Source organism: Boleophthalmus pectinirostris, unplaced genomic scaffold (genome assembly GCF_026225935.1).
Source record: "Boleophthalmus pectinirostris isolate CB_2022bp ecotype Guang Dong unplaced genomic scaffold, ASM2622593v1 HiC_scaffold_8, whole genome shotgun sequence".
NCBI lineage: Eukaryota > Metazoa > Chordata > Actinopteri > Gobiiformes > Gobiidae > Boleophthalmus > Boleophthalmus pectinirostris.
Genome location: NW_026571515.1, coordinates 22,321,773 through 22,339,829, shown reverse-complemented (window position 1 = coordinate 22,339,829; position 18,057 = coordinate 22,321,773). Strand labels below are relative to the sequence as shown.

Genomic DNA, 18,057 nt, shown 5'->3' with positions numbered 1-18,057 from the left:
TTACTCATTCTCCTAAGAAGTTCCTGTTTCAACAATGGACAGAGAACCCTTCATGTGACAGCCTGGGGATCGAACTCACGACCACCTTAATTTTCCATAATCATTTGCCACTCACGGCATTTAAAACACGTTTATTTCCCACTCGAGTGACGTCAAAATAAACTTGGAGGGTGTTGGGAGGGATCAGGACAGAGCCCAGACCATGTCCAAATAAGTCAAGTTTAACGCGAGCCAAATGAATGTCCACCTGCTCCGGGCCGTTACACCGGCGCTGGAGGGACGGGCCCGTGAGTCCAGGCCGAGCTGTCACTGAGTCTCTCCGGCACAGACGTGAGCCACTTCAAAGGCTCGCTTAGATGTCTATATATCAGGCTATTTGAGGCGTGTAATCAATAGTGGCTGTAGTGATACTTCCACGCAAGAGACATGATCAGTGCGGCCGCTTTGTAAAGCCATAGCTCTGTGGGCTCGTGTGTCCGGACAGCAACAACTTGACGCCATAAATCCTTACTGTTTTATGTGTGTTTATAAACACAGAATACTTTATAATACTGCTACTTTATTACGTGCATACAAACGTAGGGACTTATAAACTTATAATCAGGCCGGTGTAGCCACATAGGCCTATGGGCTTTTACCATAAGCAGAGATGTGTGGGTCAGGAAGAGGTGGTGTAAATCTGATTCTGCTCAAATACTGCACTAAAACGAGAAACATGTCAACGGCAGAAAAATATTTTTATTTTGTGATGTGTAAAAATTAAGCATTATGCATATTAAATCAGGGACAAGAGAGAGACAAATTACTTTGGTACACATTTTTACAAATTAGAAATTTCCTATGATTTTTTTTTTATTTTTATTTGTTTGTTTTGTTATTTTGCAAACATGATTTAAATTACCAAAATGCAATTGTTTGAATGAATATTGCACACTAAAAATGTAATCCAGGCTCAACATTTAAAACATTATTGTTTCAGCACAATACAAGTATTAATTGTTGCATTCTTTCTCATGTACAGTATAAAATTGTTACAAAAAGGCATATGTGGTTAAATTCTGTACAGCAAAACAACTGAAACTACATCCTGCATTAATCTGAGGTCAGTGAAGACAGCAACATTTTAAACTTTAGCCCAGTGTTGTTCAAACAAACCCTATAAACTACATCAGAGTTCAAATCTTATGTTCACATTGTACTAGAAATACACAATGTATTTCATAAACTGTGAACTAACTATGAACTTTGCCATAGCAAAACATTTAGAGCTAATCTAAATCCTCCTTTATTGCATTGCAGATTGAGCAATAGTTTGCAGCAAACACTATAATAAAAGTGAAAAGACACATAAAGTGCAGAGACATTACATTGATAAAAGCACTGGGGCTGGCTTCAGTCATCACAGCGGCAAAACAAATACTCTAAAAACTTCCCTTCTGAGTTACATCCCTGATCTTACACTTTTCCCTTTTTAGCTTTTCCACTGATTCTTCTCAAGGTGATGCATGTGAAAAGCTCTCTCTATAAAGTCTGACTGAAGAGATTAGTCATTATAGGCAACAATACTGCTATCACTTTGAGTTCAGGCCATGACTACATTCATATTGTTAGTAAAGGGACTGGTGACAAGTGCAAATTTTTTACCAACAAAAAAAGCTAAACTAAAAATTTATCTTTAAATGAACATAGTAAACAAACAGACAGATGATCTATATGAGGATGCTGCCTACTCTGAGATCAGTGCCAACTACAGAGATCAAAACGTCATAATATTCACATGGTAAAAAAAAAGCAATATTACACAACTCCTTCATAAAAATCAAACCAGGTTCTATATGAGTAAACTATTCAAAGCACAACAAAGAAAGCACATTTCCTCTCACAGAGAGCTCACATCATTGTTTCTACAACATTTTGGGTGGGCTTCATCAGGTCATTGTTCCCGTTGGCGTTTAAAGGCTGCGTTAGTTCTCCGCCCTTCACGCTGTACTCTTTGGGCCGTGAGCTCACGCCAGACTTGGCTGGGGCTGCCACAGCTTTGATCCTCTGCAAAAAAATAAACACAGACAATTGATACTGGAGCCCAAATAATTACAATCTAAAAGTATAGTCAGGCTTATTATTTGTTGTAACTCATTTAAAGTTTAGATTCTTTGTAACATTAACAGAATGAAACAAAAAACAAAGACAGTTGTCCAGTATCAGTACCAAACCAGTGGCCCTCATGGAAAAGGGCGGTGTACAATATCTCCAGCTCCATTGTAAATATTTTTATTATTTCAGCAAATATGCAAATGTTTAGAGAGCGGACAAAAAACCTTGTTCCAGATGGGACAATTTTTTGTGTGTTTTTCAAATTCAAAGTTAAATAAATTCTGATCTGATCTAAATGCACTTCTCCCCCTCCTTATAAAAGACAGTTTCACCTCTATCAACGGCCCATTGGACTGCAGTATTTTGATGACCATGACGAGGGGGATGCAGATCATGGAGGTGAGGGCCAGAAACCAGCCCAGACCAATGGCCCAATCCGGGTACTCGTAGACTTTATTATAGGTGAGGGGCTTGTACTTGACCAGTGAGAAGATAAAGCAGCCCTAAAAGAAAGGCGGGGACATAAGTACAACTTGTTCATCTGTTTTTAGTCTGTATATATAGTCTGTATATATTTATATTTAGGAACATAGAGTTTTATCTCACCATGCAGAGGACAGGAGTGATAAAGGTCCAACTCCACTTCATCCACGGGTTTGGTCTGTAGCCAATCATATCCTCTACAGCATCATAGAAATTGTCTGCTCCTGTAAGACAGTTAATGCAATTATCATTAACAGTGCACTATGTAACTTTTTGATGTCACCTACTTGTCTCCATGGATACACCATTGCTTATATTCCACAGTAAGGCATTAAAATGTCTAGCAGTTGACAGCAACAATATACTGGTCAGATCTGTGAAGAGGCAAGCAATCAATGTAATTTTTTTTTTTAGCAATCAAGCATCTATAATTGATTTAATGGAAGATGGATAATTTGATACCATACTGTGGAACATTCCAGGCAAGGCCTTAACATCTCCATGGAGATCAGCAGATGACAGACTCTCCAGCATAAGTTACACAGTGCACCTTTAAGTATGCTGTCATTTCCATGGTCAGTAATGTTATAAGACAGTAACATTACTACTGATGGGTGATAGCTTATCAGGATGTAATTTTTTCTTCCCCTGACACCCACTAAAACATTAAAAGTTATTTACTACTTGACATGTATCGGACCACAAAAACATCTTTGTTTAGCACTGTTTAGAGTTTGTGTTTCTTTGGGATCATTACTTTGACAAACTACACAGACTTGAATTTGAATGAGGCCTTTCTACTTACCATAAACCCAGGCTACAGCAATACATTCAAAGAATGCGACCCACAAAAGGCACACACCGCTGGCTGCGTAGTAGTCAAACAGTTGAAACACGTACATGCCACCCTGAAACACAGAGGGGATTCATTATATGTGACTGGAAAAGAAAGACATGGCCAGAGGTGACAAAGGAGAGAGCTGTGAGGACTTCAGAGCAGGAGAATGCTGGCTACCTCCCAACTCAAGCACAGTTCAACAGGTGCAGACTTTTAACGTTTACGGTGAAATGGAAAAGCACATACCGGATCACTCCAAAGGCCTTATTTGGGTAGGACAACAGGACAATGAGCTTGGTGTAGCTTGTGCACTGCATACGTTTTCTGTTCTATATAGAGCCAAGAAACTGACTTACCTTTGTAACCATTGCAAGTCCCAGGAGATAGCTTATGAAACACAGCACAGCTATGAAGATTTCTCTTCGGTAACCCTTCCTTAGGAAAGACGGATACAGATCCACTATCGAGGTGATCTGTCCTTCCACTTCAACAAACTGTGGGTCAAAGTAAAAGTATTTAGTTTGTGAAAGAAATCAATGCATTTGTGTTTGCACTCTGTGTTTACATCTACAGGCCAGCGATCACAGAAAGAGAGCTTTGTTCTCTTCCAAAGAGACCAGAATCTGCTTAAACGGCCCATTGCAATCAAGTGATACCAGAAGAAAGCAACAGTGGTTCACTGTGCACATGTGTGACGCAGTGTTCATAAAGTCAGAACAGGCTCATGTTTATTCTCTGAGAACATGCATCTCTGTATGTTACAGAGGCGGGCACATTCTACATTCTACTGCCTTCAGAACAAAAAATAGCATAGTGCACATATGTTCATAAAGATTTATAGAAAAGCCCACACACATCACTGACACAGTTCCTCTTCAGAAAACAACTCGAGTATTTATATGTTTTGACCCCCAGTCGCTCATGTGCAGGAGGCTGTTGGGGTTTAATTACATTAGGAGCAGGAAATCTGAGCTCTCCAGAGAATCCCTGGGGCTTACTCTGGTGTTTTGTCTGTGGTTCTATCTCGTCTCAATCAGAGCTGTCTGACCATGGGTTAATGCTTGAATGTTCACCATGATTGTAATAACTGATCTATAATAAATAGGCAATTAAAGACAAGAGCATCTTTCAGCTTTTAAACAGCACTAATCCACATGTGGTAAATACCCCCATGGAACAAGCGGCACCTCCTCTCTGACACTTAGATAAATACACCAGCAGTGGAGATATGAACATGTGCCCTCACCTGGCTGTCGAGGCCCAGGAGCAGCAGCATGATAAAGAACAGGATGGCCCACAGCGTTGGCATAGGCATCATGGTCACAGCTTTTGGGTATGCAATAAAAGCCAAACCAGGACCTGCAGAAGAACAAACAGGGAGGGGAGGAGAGGAGGACAAAGCAAAATTAATTATTTCATCTACTGTCAGCTTGGACGAAGTCAACTATATATTTTAAGTTCTAGTCTAGTTGAGTCTTGCCAAGCCAGAAACATTATGTACAATCTTAGCAAGCACATCTTTGAGTGAGTACTTGAGAACAAGCCTGTTGCTCAGATGTTCAATACTTTGCCAGACAGTGGCAGAATGAATTCAGCAATGCATAACTGTGGATCAATGAAATACAGTGACCACAGGCACAGTCAACACAGACTGAAGTTAAATATTTAGAGAATTTCAACCATAATGGTCAAAATGTTTATGTATTATTTTAATTTTTAAAGACTGGACAGTGCGAGCATGCCAAGAGAAGATGCAGCTTCAAATCCACAGAAAGTGATGAAGCAGAAACAGAATCAAAAGAGTCCAGCTCAGGTCCATGGCTCTGAACAAAGTGGGCTTAAAAATAATAAACACAAATATCGCTGTGGAAAACACGCAATTTTATAAACGTAGTTTAACAGTATTGTGGAAGTCACCAGTACAATGTAATGAGTCCCATTCCCAGAGAGCTACAAGTCAAATCTTTATGGCTTTCATTCAAGGAGTGTGCATTTGCCGATACTTTACATTTTGATCTATTTCTTATTTTTTAGACCAGTTTTGAGTTTCCAATGGTCTCGGCAGCAGCACCCACCATCACTGCTGCCGTCACCTCGTACCTGACTCTGCCACATCGGCAATGTCCACCCCTTGCTCTTGTGCCATGAATCCAAGGACGGAAAATATTGCGAAGCCAGACACAAAGCTGGTACCGCTGTTGAGGCCTCCCAGCAGCAAACAGTCCCTGAGTCACACATATGTCATGGAGGTTGTTAATGAACACACAGGAACAGGTCACCACAGTCCCCACTTTAGTTCTGGGCTGCAAACGCTGTCTGAACTGAGCTGTGGTCACTACAACAGCCCCCACGCCCCCCCACACCAACCTCACCTGTAGCAGTTATATTTGTACTTGTTGTAGCTTCCCAGGGATGTCATAGCTCCCAGACAGATGGCGTACGAGAAGAAAATCTGTGTCCCTGCGTCTATCCACACCTAAAATAAAGACATCATGCAGCGTAGAGTGAATATGAATTTTCTCTAACCATAAAGGAGGTTGATTTGGTTGTTTTCCATCCTCATAGCCTGTATATTCTTTTACTTATTTTTTATACTTTTATTTTTAACCTAAATGCATATTTATATATTCCATATATTTAGCACTTGATTAAGTGTCTGATTAAGCCTTATTCTACTGCACATAAAGTGAAATAATCAGTTGTTAGTGAGATTTCAGATGATGACCCCCCTCATATTGGGTACTTTTGTCATATTTTTTGTATTTATTATGTCCTGAAATTGAATTCTGAATTGATATTGTGTCAAGTACTTTTGAAGGTTGGGGAGCCTGGAGGTCCTAGATGCATGTTTGACATTCATACATTTTTGTTATACATTATGATTGCATGCCCCAATGTTAACTCATGTTTGACACTTGCTATATATCACTACAGAAATAAACTACTGAAACCTTCTAAATATTCGAAGTGTTCAAATGTCACTGCACATTTTAAGTTTATCGCTGTACCTCTGGGTCCTGCAGTCGGCTCAGATCAGGATAAAGGTAAAACTTGATCCCCTCAGAAGCTCCAGGCAGAGTGACCCCTCGCACCAGGAGCACAATCAACATCACAAAAGGGAATGTTGCAGTGAAGTAAACAACCTAAAACCACAGAGGAACAACATACACATGTGACTAAAGACCTGACTCAGCTTCTCTATTTTTCTATTTTTAATATTGTGAGAAATACTGTATCTCCGTAACTGAAAATGTGGTATGAGTAATACAGCTTGAATAAATGTAGTTTCGTACATCAGTTAGCATTCATTTCTTGTGAATTTATAAAGAAAAAAAAAAGAAAGAAAAAAATCGATTCAAGAAAGGGATGAGAGTCATTGAGGCCCCATTTGGAGCAACCAGAAGCAAGAGAAGAGATTTCAGACTCAAAAGTTTGGATCATTTTTGAATGGCCAAACATCTTCAGAACATCCTGCAACTGAAACCCAAGATTATCTAGAAAATGTGGCTCTGTTCTTATTGATGAAAAGTTAATCAATAATGTTCTATTAGAGCTATATTAAATGAGGAATTTCTAGATAAATGTGCTTAGGTATGGTTTACTAGTTTTAATTGAACCTTCAACAAACTAGTAAAATGTTTGAAAGAGAACTCCATTATGGGTTGAGTTTTTGTCCCTCAATGAAAACAGAGAAAGAGCTCCTCTCAAGAGTCACTAAGCAGACAGCGAGTCTAGCCAAAAAGTCACATCTTACAGCAACCCCCAAATCAAACAAATCAGCTCGGCCAAGCAGTTTCTCTGGTGTTTTATCAGAACAGGACAATGCAGACCGGATGTGTCCAGCCAGGACTTACTTTCCCAGTGGATTTGACTCCTTTCCAGATGCAGAAGAAGCAGATAACCCACACAGCTAATAGACACAGGGCCAAGTCCCACTTCAGAGTCCCCACATCTTCAATCCCACTCGAAATGCTCAACACATTTCGCCTGGAAAAAAAACAAAAACATTTATAAGTTTTCTTTGCATTTCAGTAATATTTTTTTCTCAACACATTCAGATTTTCAATCTCAAAATACAACATTATAATAATATTGCACTGTTTTTCAAAACATCCAGTGTTTTACAGGGCATTATTCATTCACTCCATACTTCATTGTGAAAAGCTACAAATGTAGCCACAACTGCCCTGGCCTGGTTGATGGCATGAGGCTGCGCCATGGGCCCCTCCGACCACTACTCATCAAATTAGGCAAGGTGAGTGAAAGTGTCTGGCCTAAGGACACAACAGCGATATGCCATAGAGCAAGTGCAAGAGCAAGTCCACTGTGGCAGCTGGTGTTTCCAGTGGCGTCTCATCCAAGTGCTAACTAGGTCCAACATTGCTTAACTTCCAAGATCTGACGAGATCTCAGGTGGTACGACGTATAAATTACACATCAGCATGTAGGCCAAATAGTCATGTCTTTTACACTGTTTCAATACAGTTCATTATAATATAAATACAATATTCACATATTCTGTTGCCTAGTCTAGGCACACTTCTGGTTTGTTTTCAATGTCCTTTTCAAAACGTACTTACTATTACTAAATTATTTACCGTAGCTCAATAAACAGTGTGTTAAAATAGTGTGTCTCAATCATGCATGAGAGAAAACTCACTCCCAGAACTCGGTGACAGGAGAGGTAAAATTAGTCATGTTGGTGGCCAGCCAAAGGGTCTTGTTCTTGCGGATAGTGTCCTCGATGCAGTTTTCAGTGTTCCAGGGCTGCTTGCACTTGGCCCAGGGCAGCTCAGGCTGAAAGCACTGCAGCAGGTAGTACAAGCCCCAGGCCAAGATAACTATGTAGTAGATGTTCAAGAGGGAGACGATCACGATGGATGCATAGCCAATACCTACAGAGAAAGAAAATAAGTTCAGTTAAAATTCAAGGTTTAAATATAAAACATTCAAAAAGTACAGTACGCCAAGTTAAGCCTCTCAAAAGCAGAAGTTGCAAACATTGCAGTGAGGGTCCCCCATACTATCAGTTCCAACCATAGACTGTATAAAAAAATGGACATTGCTAACCCAATAGCCACCACGTTTGAAATAGGAAGTACCAATGGGGGCGCTGCCATCTCCATAGACTCCAGTTACACTGAAAAATTGTCAAGCCTCTCTCTGTAACTGCTTCACTGAGTCTTGTCATTTTGGTCTTAAAATGTTTGTATTAATGCACTCTACATGACCCTGTTACGAACACAAATTCAAATCTCATTCACAAGCAGATCTCATATTACTGCTGACACGTGTTGAGCTCCCATGTGTTATCAGTGCAGGTGTTAAGGACACTCAGGCACTTGACCTTTATCAGCTCTTCATTGTCCTAAAAAGGTTTAACATGTCCGACCTGAGCCCATGTGATGAAGTAGTCTTTCTGTTTTTGTCCTATTTTTAGATGGCTTTGTAATGAACCTGCACACAGAAATCCCCACTACTTGTGCACCACTACTCAGGACTATTTAAAACTCTTTATCTCTAACCAGCACCTCATTCCGACATTCTCCACGTAAACTTGGGAAGATTATGAAGAGAAGTTTGGTTTCAAGGAGCACTGGAGAATTTGTTGTAATTGCAGCACTGGTGACACTGTAAATGTGGTATGGGGAACATAATTGCTGCATGAGTGGTTAGTCCTGGTATAGACAGTTAGACATAGTAATGGTGTAGACAAAAATCCTGTTCAGAGCTGATCTTAAACTTGGTTAGGGTCTCTTTTGTTGCATTTCACATCATTAATCTAGTTGGGAGTAGGTTACTTCTGGTTAAAGTTCATGCCATCAGCATAAATATGATTAGTAGATGTTGGTGTTGAATGTATGTAAATGACGATTTTAGACCCTCAGCCGTGTCCTGGGACAGACTTGGGGCTCCATGGAAACATTAAAGAGGAGACCACCAAGTGACTCTTGTATTCAGCTGTTCCCGCCATATCCGCTCTTTTATGGGACATGTCTCATGTGACCTGGAGTCTGGCTGAGAGACAGCTGCTGTGGGTGTGGTCCCTCTGCACAGGCCTGGGCCAGTGGTGATGCAGGTGAAGACAGCAACAATCTGCTGCTGGCAGCAACACAAGCTTTCACACCAGGGTCATGCAGTGACCATTCTCCATTTGTGACTACGTTTAGGTGATCTTATGTTGTGCCCTTTTAGTGTTGAAGTACAACAGTGCTCAAGCAATAGTGCTTGTGCTCTTGGGCAAAACGATTCATCCACATAGCCTCTTCATGTGAATGCTTTATTGTCATTGGTGGTGTGCACTAATCAGTGTGTCATTAAAGCAGTTTTACTGTTGTAAAAACAAAACAGAAATATTTTAGCACTATTCAACACTTTCCTTCCGTACTCATTTAACCATTTGACTTTCCTGATTCCATGTCTCAGCTACTCTGTTTTTTTCCATTTAGAGTTACATGTGTCTTGCATATTAATATATTGACTAAAAAAACAGTCCAACCTTTGCTCTGTTGCTATTTAACATAAATGGTACATTGCTGAGATGTGTTGAGAGGTGTTGACTTTTCCTGTCCTGAGCATCCCACTTAACTATGCAGCCTGCACTGGTCCTCCACAAATTCCCCTGGTCTACAACTGGACAACTAATCACAACAGGGATGTAAACACATGTGTGAAATCTATAGACTGACCAGTGAAAATGGGGCAGATCTTTGCCCAGCAGGTGATGCCCCCCTCAGAGGTGTACTGTCCCAGAGCGACCTCCAGAAAGAACACAGGTAGCCCTCCTCCAAACAGGAAGATGAAGTATGGGATCAGAAAAGCACCTTGACAACAGAAGAATTCAAATTAAAAAATAGTAAAATATTCTTGCATTTTATACATTTGTTTTCATATTCATTGGTTTACAATTGTGGTACAATCACTAATAATGTGCAGGCTTCTGCACATTATTGCAGTTCTTTAGTTGAATTTGCATACAGTTTAAGTAGTTGTAGTCTTTATTTCCCACAGTTAGGCACAGTTAATTAACCCTTAGAGTCAGGGTTAAGGCTTAAATTGTTTTCCTTCTCACTTCAGATGTTCATCTTAGCTCTGGGTCAAGCACCAATCACAAAGTGTGTAGTGCTGTTTATGGACTGTGGATGTGCTACAGACCATAGGCATGCTGCTTGGTTCATAAACACTAACTTTATAACTGCAGATGAAAGGTGCCTTGAAAACATTTGAGTTTTATGTAAACATCTCTGACCATGAGTCTAGTTGTATAATTTTGGATTCCCACAATGCACCTGACCAATGATGAAAAACACAATGGACACTACAACTCAGCCTGTCACTGTATAAGCCAGGTTGGTTGCTTTGTCTGGGTGAAATACATTTTGTGTTTCAGTGTTCATATCAAATACTTGTTTTTCCTTGGTATGAAAAGTGTGACAATTGCTATTCTCTGTTATTGTTTACCTACCTCCTCCGTTTTTGTAACACAGATAGGGAAATCTCCAGACATTTCCTAATCCAACGAAGCCCCCAGCCACAGACAGGACAAAGTCGAGTTTGCTGGCCCACTTCTCCCTCTGAGGGACCTTCCCCTCCGCCTCGTCCTCGGGTCTCGTACCTGGACTCTTGCCTGGTGAGGGTTTGAGCGTGTCCTTGTGGAAGTCCTTTAGGCACTGGAGTTTCTCTTTTTGTGCCATGCTATGGACCAAAACAAGGAACTAGTGAGATTGTGGTTTTATTTATTACACTAGAGCTCAGAAGTGACGGCTGTCAGCTAATCAGCTACGTGGTAACTAATGATCACAAGACCTATAATATTATTTATGTTTCTTAAACATTATAAATTAATGTAAAAACAAGTAATTAAAACATTTCACAGAATCTTGTGTTTTAAATGTGTTTTTTGGACTCAGCATTATGAATATTAGCACATAGCTGCTTAGCCTCTGCAATGGCTTTGAATTCTTGATATTTGAATTTTTCAAAAAGTCAGTGGGAAAACTAAATGAAAATTTACTTTGGACCTGGAGCGAGCGGTCACTGTTGAGCTCTATTATTTGGTATCACACCAGCAATGATGCACTAAATGAAACCACACACTGTACATTGTGTCACAGCGAGTGCAACTCTGTGGTGATGAGTGAGCCATACTCTATAGTTCTCAAGCTTAAACCTTGAATATTATCTGCGTAAATTTTTACACAAATTATTGAACAGTGAAGGTATATTTGGGTCCAGATCAGTGTTCATATCAGTCCCCCATTTAAAGATTGGGAAAGAGGTATAAGATTTACAAAGGACTAAAACAGACTAGACCAAGGCAAAAGAAAATCACTACTAAAATTACATTTACATTTTTTATAATTTAAACCTATTTTTGAGGTGAAGTAAGCCATTATATTTATGTTTTTATCCCATGTTTTTGTGTTCTTTTTTTGAAATGGCCATATCTTCTAACCTTGTATAACCCCGTTAAATGAGTCACAACAAATTGGCCGAGGTGAAAAGGAAAGGGCACAAAATGAACGAGACTTAGTGGGATAAGTCTGTCTGCTTAAAGGACATGATACACACGTAGAATGTTAGAGCTAATCTGGCTAATCTGACGAACTGAGGTCATATCAACAACAGTGGAAAGATACCAGCCACATACAGTACAAATATATGTGTGTGCATTTATCATCACACCATAATAACTATAAAAACTTTAGTATCATTTTGTAAACGTAAATCACTGTACAACTGTACAATAACTCACCCTTATGTAATAGACAATCCTATGTCCTGTCTCTATTTCATCTTTGCACTGTTTCTCCAACAACTGCCTGTATTTGTATTACTATATGTCTGTATTTTTATTTTTTCTCGTACATGTACATTCATATAATTATGCCTTATTTCACACCAGTCTCTAGTTATTTTTGCTGATAATTTGAATGAATTTATTATTACCATTTATATGGTTGCTCTTTGTTGTTCTATTATATTGTGATGTGGGAGCTACTGTGTCCAAATAATTTCCCTTGTGGTTTAATAAAGATTATCAATCTAAGTCAATATCTTTTTGTTTATGTTTTAGAATCCCACCTAAAACCAAAGGTACTTGCTGAAATAATGGCTATTAATAAGAGCGAGTTAAAAATGAATGCATGTATGTATGGCTTAATTGACTTTATTATACACTACCACTCAAATGTTTGAACTCATCTCTCATTCAATATTTTTTTCTATATATTTGCTACATTTGATATACACACATACAGAAATCAAATATATGAAGTAAGATATATGGAATTATGTAGAAAAGAAAAAAAACTGGCTTAATAATGAATAAACTAAATAAAATTATATCCACATATCTTGTTTCATATATTTGATGTCCTCTGTATGTATCTAATATGTAGAAGGTAGTAAGAAAAAAAAATAACTTTGAATGAGAGTGTGCTCAGACTTTTGACTAGTAGTGTATGTTGGTTATACAGTAAGCAGCAATACAGTAAAGAGACCATAAACTGTCCACACATGATTGCGTTCTGTACCATGGGTTAACTAATGAAGTTATAAGCTTAAGTTTCCTTGACTGTTCTTTCCAAGAACCATCGGATTTATTATTACAGACCCAGGTATCGCCTTTCCACACATGAGCTTAAAGAGGGAGGAAAGTGATAATAATAGAATTAATAGAAATATACTGTATATACTGTGTACTAATGCATATCTGTCAGTGTAAGTTCTTTTAAAGCAGCCACACAATAATGATCTGAATCAAAATAGAAAGAAAAAATTATGAAATAGAAATTAGTAAAGTGTAATTTCCTCCCAGTCTTGGCTCAGAAATATATTGTACCTTATAAAGTCAACATCATTACTATTACGCAGAACAAGCAACTTCACTTTCCTCATAAAATGAAACTAATTTGGACCTACTTTTTTTTTTCTTTTGCAAATGTTTTACAATACAACTTTTAGAAAAAATTTTATCTTTTCCAATACTTATTTTGAATTAATAATTAGAATTTATATTTTTACTCTTTGTTACTGTGATGTGTGAGCTACTGTGTCCAAATCATTCCCCATGTGGATCAAAAACGTTGTGATCTTCTTGTGAGGGCAAGTTAAGTCTGCCCTTCCACTTAAGCCAAACTTTCTGGTACCAGTGTGGTCAATCCTTCATTCTTCCCCTAAAAACAATGTCTGCTTTCTTTTTATAGGGACACAATTAATGTCCGGGCAGCAGGAGCCTTGTCCCATGGCTTTGGAGGTATTTCTCTCCTCTCTTCCTGTTATGCATGACAAGTCAACTTGAACCACTTCCCACTTTCAGACCTCATTACATAACTGGATCACTACTGACTTTCCCTTTTTCTCATCTGAGTTTTGTCCTGGCTATATGCATGTTTACATCTTTACAATTACTGTGTTTTGCTGTTTGTGATAACAAAATAATTCATTTCTCTCTCTCTCTCTCTTTCTCTGGTATATGCAATTATCCGCAGAGAATGTCCAAAGAGCAAAGCATATTTTTTACTTAAAATGAATGAACTTACAACAGAGAAATTCAAATCCTGTCTTTATGTCTAATCATATCTTTGCAATCACAGTTTTTTAGATTAGAAAATACTAGGCTATGTTGAGTTTCATTCTGTAATATAGTTTTCTAATTTCAAAAATCCACAAAGTTAAAGCTTGCATTCAAAATGTCATTATAATTATACATAATATAGCATCTAACTTTTGTGTTCAACATTTCTTTCAAACAGCCTGTTCAAACTATACATTAAATGCTATCGCAAGAACCTTTTAAGATATATTACTTTTAATACACTTACATAGACACCTATATTAAAATGTACTCACACACTTAATATATTCTCTTATAACAACCAGCTGTAATCTATCTATATCTATCTATATATACAAAATCAGACAGACTTACAGTTCCTTCATGGCTAAGTTTAGTTTCCCAGTGTCTCAGCTGTCACCATGCCACTGTACTGAAGTGCCTTTATGCCGACCAGGGTCAGGAGAAGCAGAGCTGAAGGCAAAAGCCCCGCCCCCTTTGGGTAAAGACAATTAATTCCTAGCACATGATTGGTCAGAGCTCGAGCACTGACCAACTACTCAGGTGCCAACCAAGAGCACTGTAAATTTCCACTTCTCAACATGCTCCATGCCCACAAAACATACACAGGCACCCATGTGTAGCACAGCAGGAGTAGCAGGAGTGTGGGCTAAAGGACCAGTGTAGGGACGCAGAAGCAAATGTGTGCTTATGGACAGAAAAGTGACTTTACGTGAGGATGGGACAGTAATTGTATCTACTCAAGTAGAAATATTTACAGTTTTATTTGAGGTTGAGATATGTTATGAGATAAACATAGCGGCTATTTTGTCTTCTTTGTGAATATTATATAATATATATGATATTGTGAATAATTAATAGTGACAATAGTACACTAGATGTACAGCACTATGGGGTCAAACATACTGCTGTTGTGTCCATGGGCATGACACTTTGTCTAAATATCATTGTGTTGTGAGTGATGTGGTGGTCACAGAGTCTGTTACTGAAGATTGCCAACGACCTCTCTGGCAGTGTGCCAACTGAGACTGTGTGGTAAAAGATAATCTCAATAGAGTATGAAGAATGAATGAATCATTCAATTTAAAGTGACTTTCAAATCGCTATATTAGACTCATGCATTTTTAATATATATACAGTCTATGGTTCTTCTTCAACATCTGTTTTTATTTCAGAAATAAATAAAATTATATCAATGGCACACAGTTTTACAAGATAATTCCTATTTATACCAACAGATATCAATGTTCTGAGAAGTATTTGAAATTGCAACCTTTTTCATGGTGCACTGAGTGTCTGAGAAATGTAAACGCTACAGTTCAGCTCATAACAATGCCATATATGGTCATGTGGCTCAACTACAGTAGATGCAGGATTTACAATGTTGAATTAAGATAAGTACCACAGACTGGCTAATAAAAAATAAAAAAAAACACTGGTCCGCATGGAACAGCCCTTATACTTACAACTTGGTGATGTGCAGAATAATATGAATGTGAATGGTGTTGAATTCTCATTCAACACCATTCACATTAGTGGTGGTTGTAGTTGGAGGGGCTGAGGGATGCCCTGCATCTGTCAGTCTCCAGCGTCGCTGTGGGGTGCCTACAAGTATCACTGGGTGTGGAGTAATGAAAAATGTAGTGCAACTCTTTTTTAATGTCCACAAGAGCAATATAAGTCAAATGCATTATTATTTTAATCCTACAAAGAATACTTTGTCAGTATCATGTAAAGCAAATTAACTTAAGTGTGAGTAGTAGGCCAGTTGTTTAGAGAATAAAGAAGTCACTCTTTTTTTATTAATTTATTTTTTCTGTCACAAAGTAACAGTAGTTTGTTTTGTTTTAGTTTTGTTTTGCTTTTCAGACCCCCTGGACAGCGCCTCCCTGGTGTCAATGTTTGGGGGAGGGATTACACACAAGTGTAAAAAGTGCGTTGACCTCTGAGTAAACTCAGTCTCTGGGAGGCTGCGGTTTATTAGACGCACTTCATCATACTATATTGTTCACGCTGGAGACGACAAGAGTAGGTCAAGTCTATGACACTAAGTATATAATATAAGCTAATAAACGTCTTAGCCAGTCATACCCGCGTCAATCCTGTCGTTATCCAAGTCACTCAATTAAGAGGGTGAGGCTTTAGTGAGATAATGACCCCGGTACAAGAGGGGCGCACCGACGGCCGTCGCCCTGCTAAAATTCACGCGTTTCCTTTTGCGCTTGGTCGCTCCATGGTAAAGTCGAAAATGGAAGTATTCTCACTCTTATCATCCGAAAACACAAGAGTTCATTGCCTCTTAATTGGCTTGATAAATGGTATCACAACATATAGGCTGTTTTTAACTGGAGTAGTGAGCGCAAACAAACAGAGCCTGCAATGTCTATATAAAAAACAACTTTTGCAAAAATCCTAACGGTTTACCTAAAATACACTACATAAACGTTATCTTAAATAGAAACATATCTTTCACAGTATATGATAATAGAGATGCTCAGTTACCTGTCAGTGTAAATTTTCTATCATCGTATTTGAGGTCCTCGTTGGTGAACTGTGCTGCCAGATGGACAGTAGTATCAAGTCTTGCTGGACATTTGTTGTTATGAGCATGTGCGAGTCTAATATTATCAGTTTGAGTGGAAAATCACCAGCTTCTCCATGAAACTACCACTTCTTAAAGGGGCAGGCGCTCGTTTATTCACCCTTCACCTCTTCATGACGGTTGCAGCCGGAACTGGACTGCGTGCGTGCCCGTGCGTAAAGGTGGTAAGCGATGGACCACGGAATGTATTTTAATTGCGCTTATCAGCCCCATTTGACGATCATATGCAGCAGTATGCTGCAAGAGTTGGCATGCCCTGTGGTACACTGCCCTAAAAATCATCATGAAAAGAGTTTCTCGTTGGTTTAAATTTTACATGTTTCGAAGCTCTTAGAACATGGCATGAGCAATGAGCAGGCAAACTTTAAAGAAAAAATGTTAGTTGGCTCAAAAAGCTGCTATTATGCTGCTGTATTTAGGTCTATCTTTATTATTTTCTGACTATAGGCAAATTGGAGTTGGACTGAAAAAGCTTAATAGTTATGTTACTCTAATCTGAACCTTTAGATACAAGTTTGGACATTAGTCAAGACAATCTGTGAAGGAACTAGTCACAAAAACATAGAGAGAGTTAGACTCACTGAAACGTTTGCTTCATCTATGTTTGACTGTTTACACTGGAGGCGTCAGAGTCAAAGGTTGATGTTCTCAGTAGAATTAGCATCAGTCTCTTATAAAGGCCAGACCGGTCACATGATCCCACTGTGATGCCCGCTCACTGCTTGTAGAATACTAGTATACTACATTATCTTTCTTTCTGGAGTGTTTATCTGCAGAGACACTATATTATGTATATAGAACTGTTTCGCATTTCCTGTTCATTTGTGAAATAGCTCTGCTCTTTGTTGAGCCCAGCACTAGGTCTTAAAAAAATTATAAAGACGTTGGCATCTGGAAGAGCATCTGGCATATATTATTGCACAAATAACTGCACATAAGGGAGTTTCCTCTGCTTACCTCAGAGACAGAAACCCTAAAGGAAATGAGAAAAAAAAAAAACTACCTTTAGTTCAGTCGAGATTGTTAATTCCAGGTTTGAAATAATCAATATGCCGCTGCCAAGCTTTCTAACAGGAAGTACAGTTCACTGCTGCTGCTCAGACATAAATCCTTCAAATGCAAGGTTAATTTTACTTCTAAAATGATTATTTCAACACAGACATTCACATCGACAGTCTGGTGTGATAATAGTTTCGCTTTGGTGTTTTGTTTTTTGTGGCAGGCTAACTATGGCCATTGACATGCACTAGCCTAGCGCAAGCGACCTCTGCAAATACAAGGACTGCATGGAATATTTAAAAAGTGTTTCCTCACATCTCCAACACTCTGGCTCACTAGGAAATGAGGTCCTATGTCCAAAATTCTGGACTGTCTCTTTAAGCATGTGTGAATGAAAAAAAAAACTCCAGACACGTTTGCAAAGAGGAAACATAACATATACGGTCCCTTTAAACATCCATT

General features: G+C 38.7%; 1 protein-coding gene across 2 annotated transcripts; it reads right to left on the bottom strand.

The window, feature by feature from the left end:
• Window positions 1-720: 720 nt before the first annotated feature.
• Window positions 721-16,678, bottom strand: slc6a6a (solute carrier family 6 member 6a). Of its 2 annotated transcripts, none has more exons than XM_020922434.2 (14): window positions 16,497-16,678; window positions 10,881-11,110; window positions 10,105-10,239; window positions 8,076-8,310; window positions 7,270-7,402; window positions 6,424-6,558; window positions 5,788-5,891; window positions 5,516-5,640; window positions 4,662-4,774; window positions 3,772-3,909; window positions 3,383-3,485; window positions 2,701-2,801; window positions 2,427-2,597; window positions 721-2,046 (listed from the first exon to the last, which is right to left on the bottom strand). In XM_020922434.2, exons 2-14 carry the CDS (start codon window positions 11,107-11,109, stop codon window positions 1,891-1,893), a joined length of 1,878 nt encoding a protein of 625 aa, XP_020778093.1. In that variant the 5' UTR covers window position 11,110; window positions 16,497-16,678; the 3' UTR covers window positions 721-1,890. The 2 variants fall into 2 exon arrangements, with proteins under 2 accessions (XP_020778093.1, XP_020778092.1); XM_020922433.2 differs by lacking the exon at window positions 16,497-16,678 and adding an exon at window positions 14,349-16,463.
• Window positions 16,679-18,057: the final 1,379 nt, after the last annotated feature.

Coding starts and splice junctions, on each gene's coding strand:
- slc6a6a (XM_020922433.2), bottom strand. Junction 10,240..10,880: donor GTGTTACAAAAACGGAGGAG/GTAGGTAAACAA, acceptor TCTGTTGTCAAG/GTGCTTTTCTGATCCCATAC. Junction 2,802..3,382: donor TGCTGTAGCCTGGGTTTATG/GTAAGTAGAAAG, acceptor ACTGTCTTACAG/GAGCAGACAATTTCTATGAT.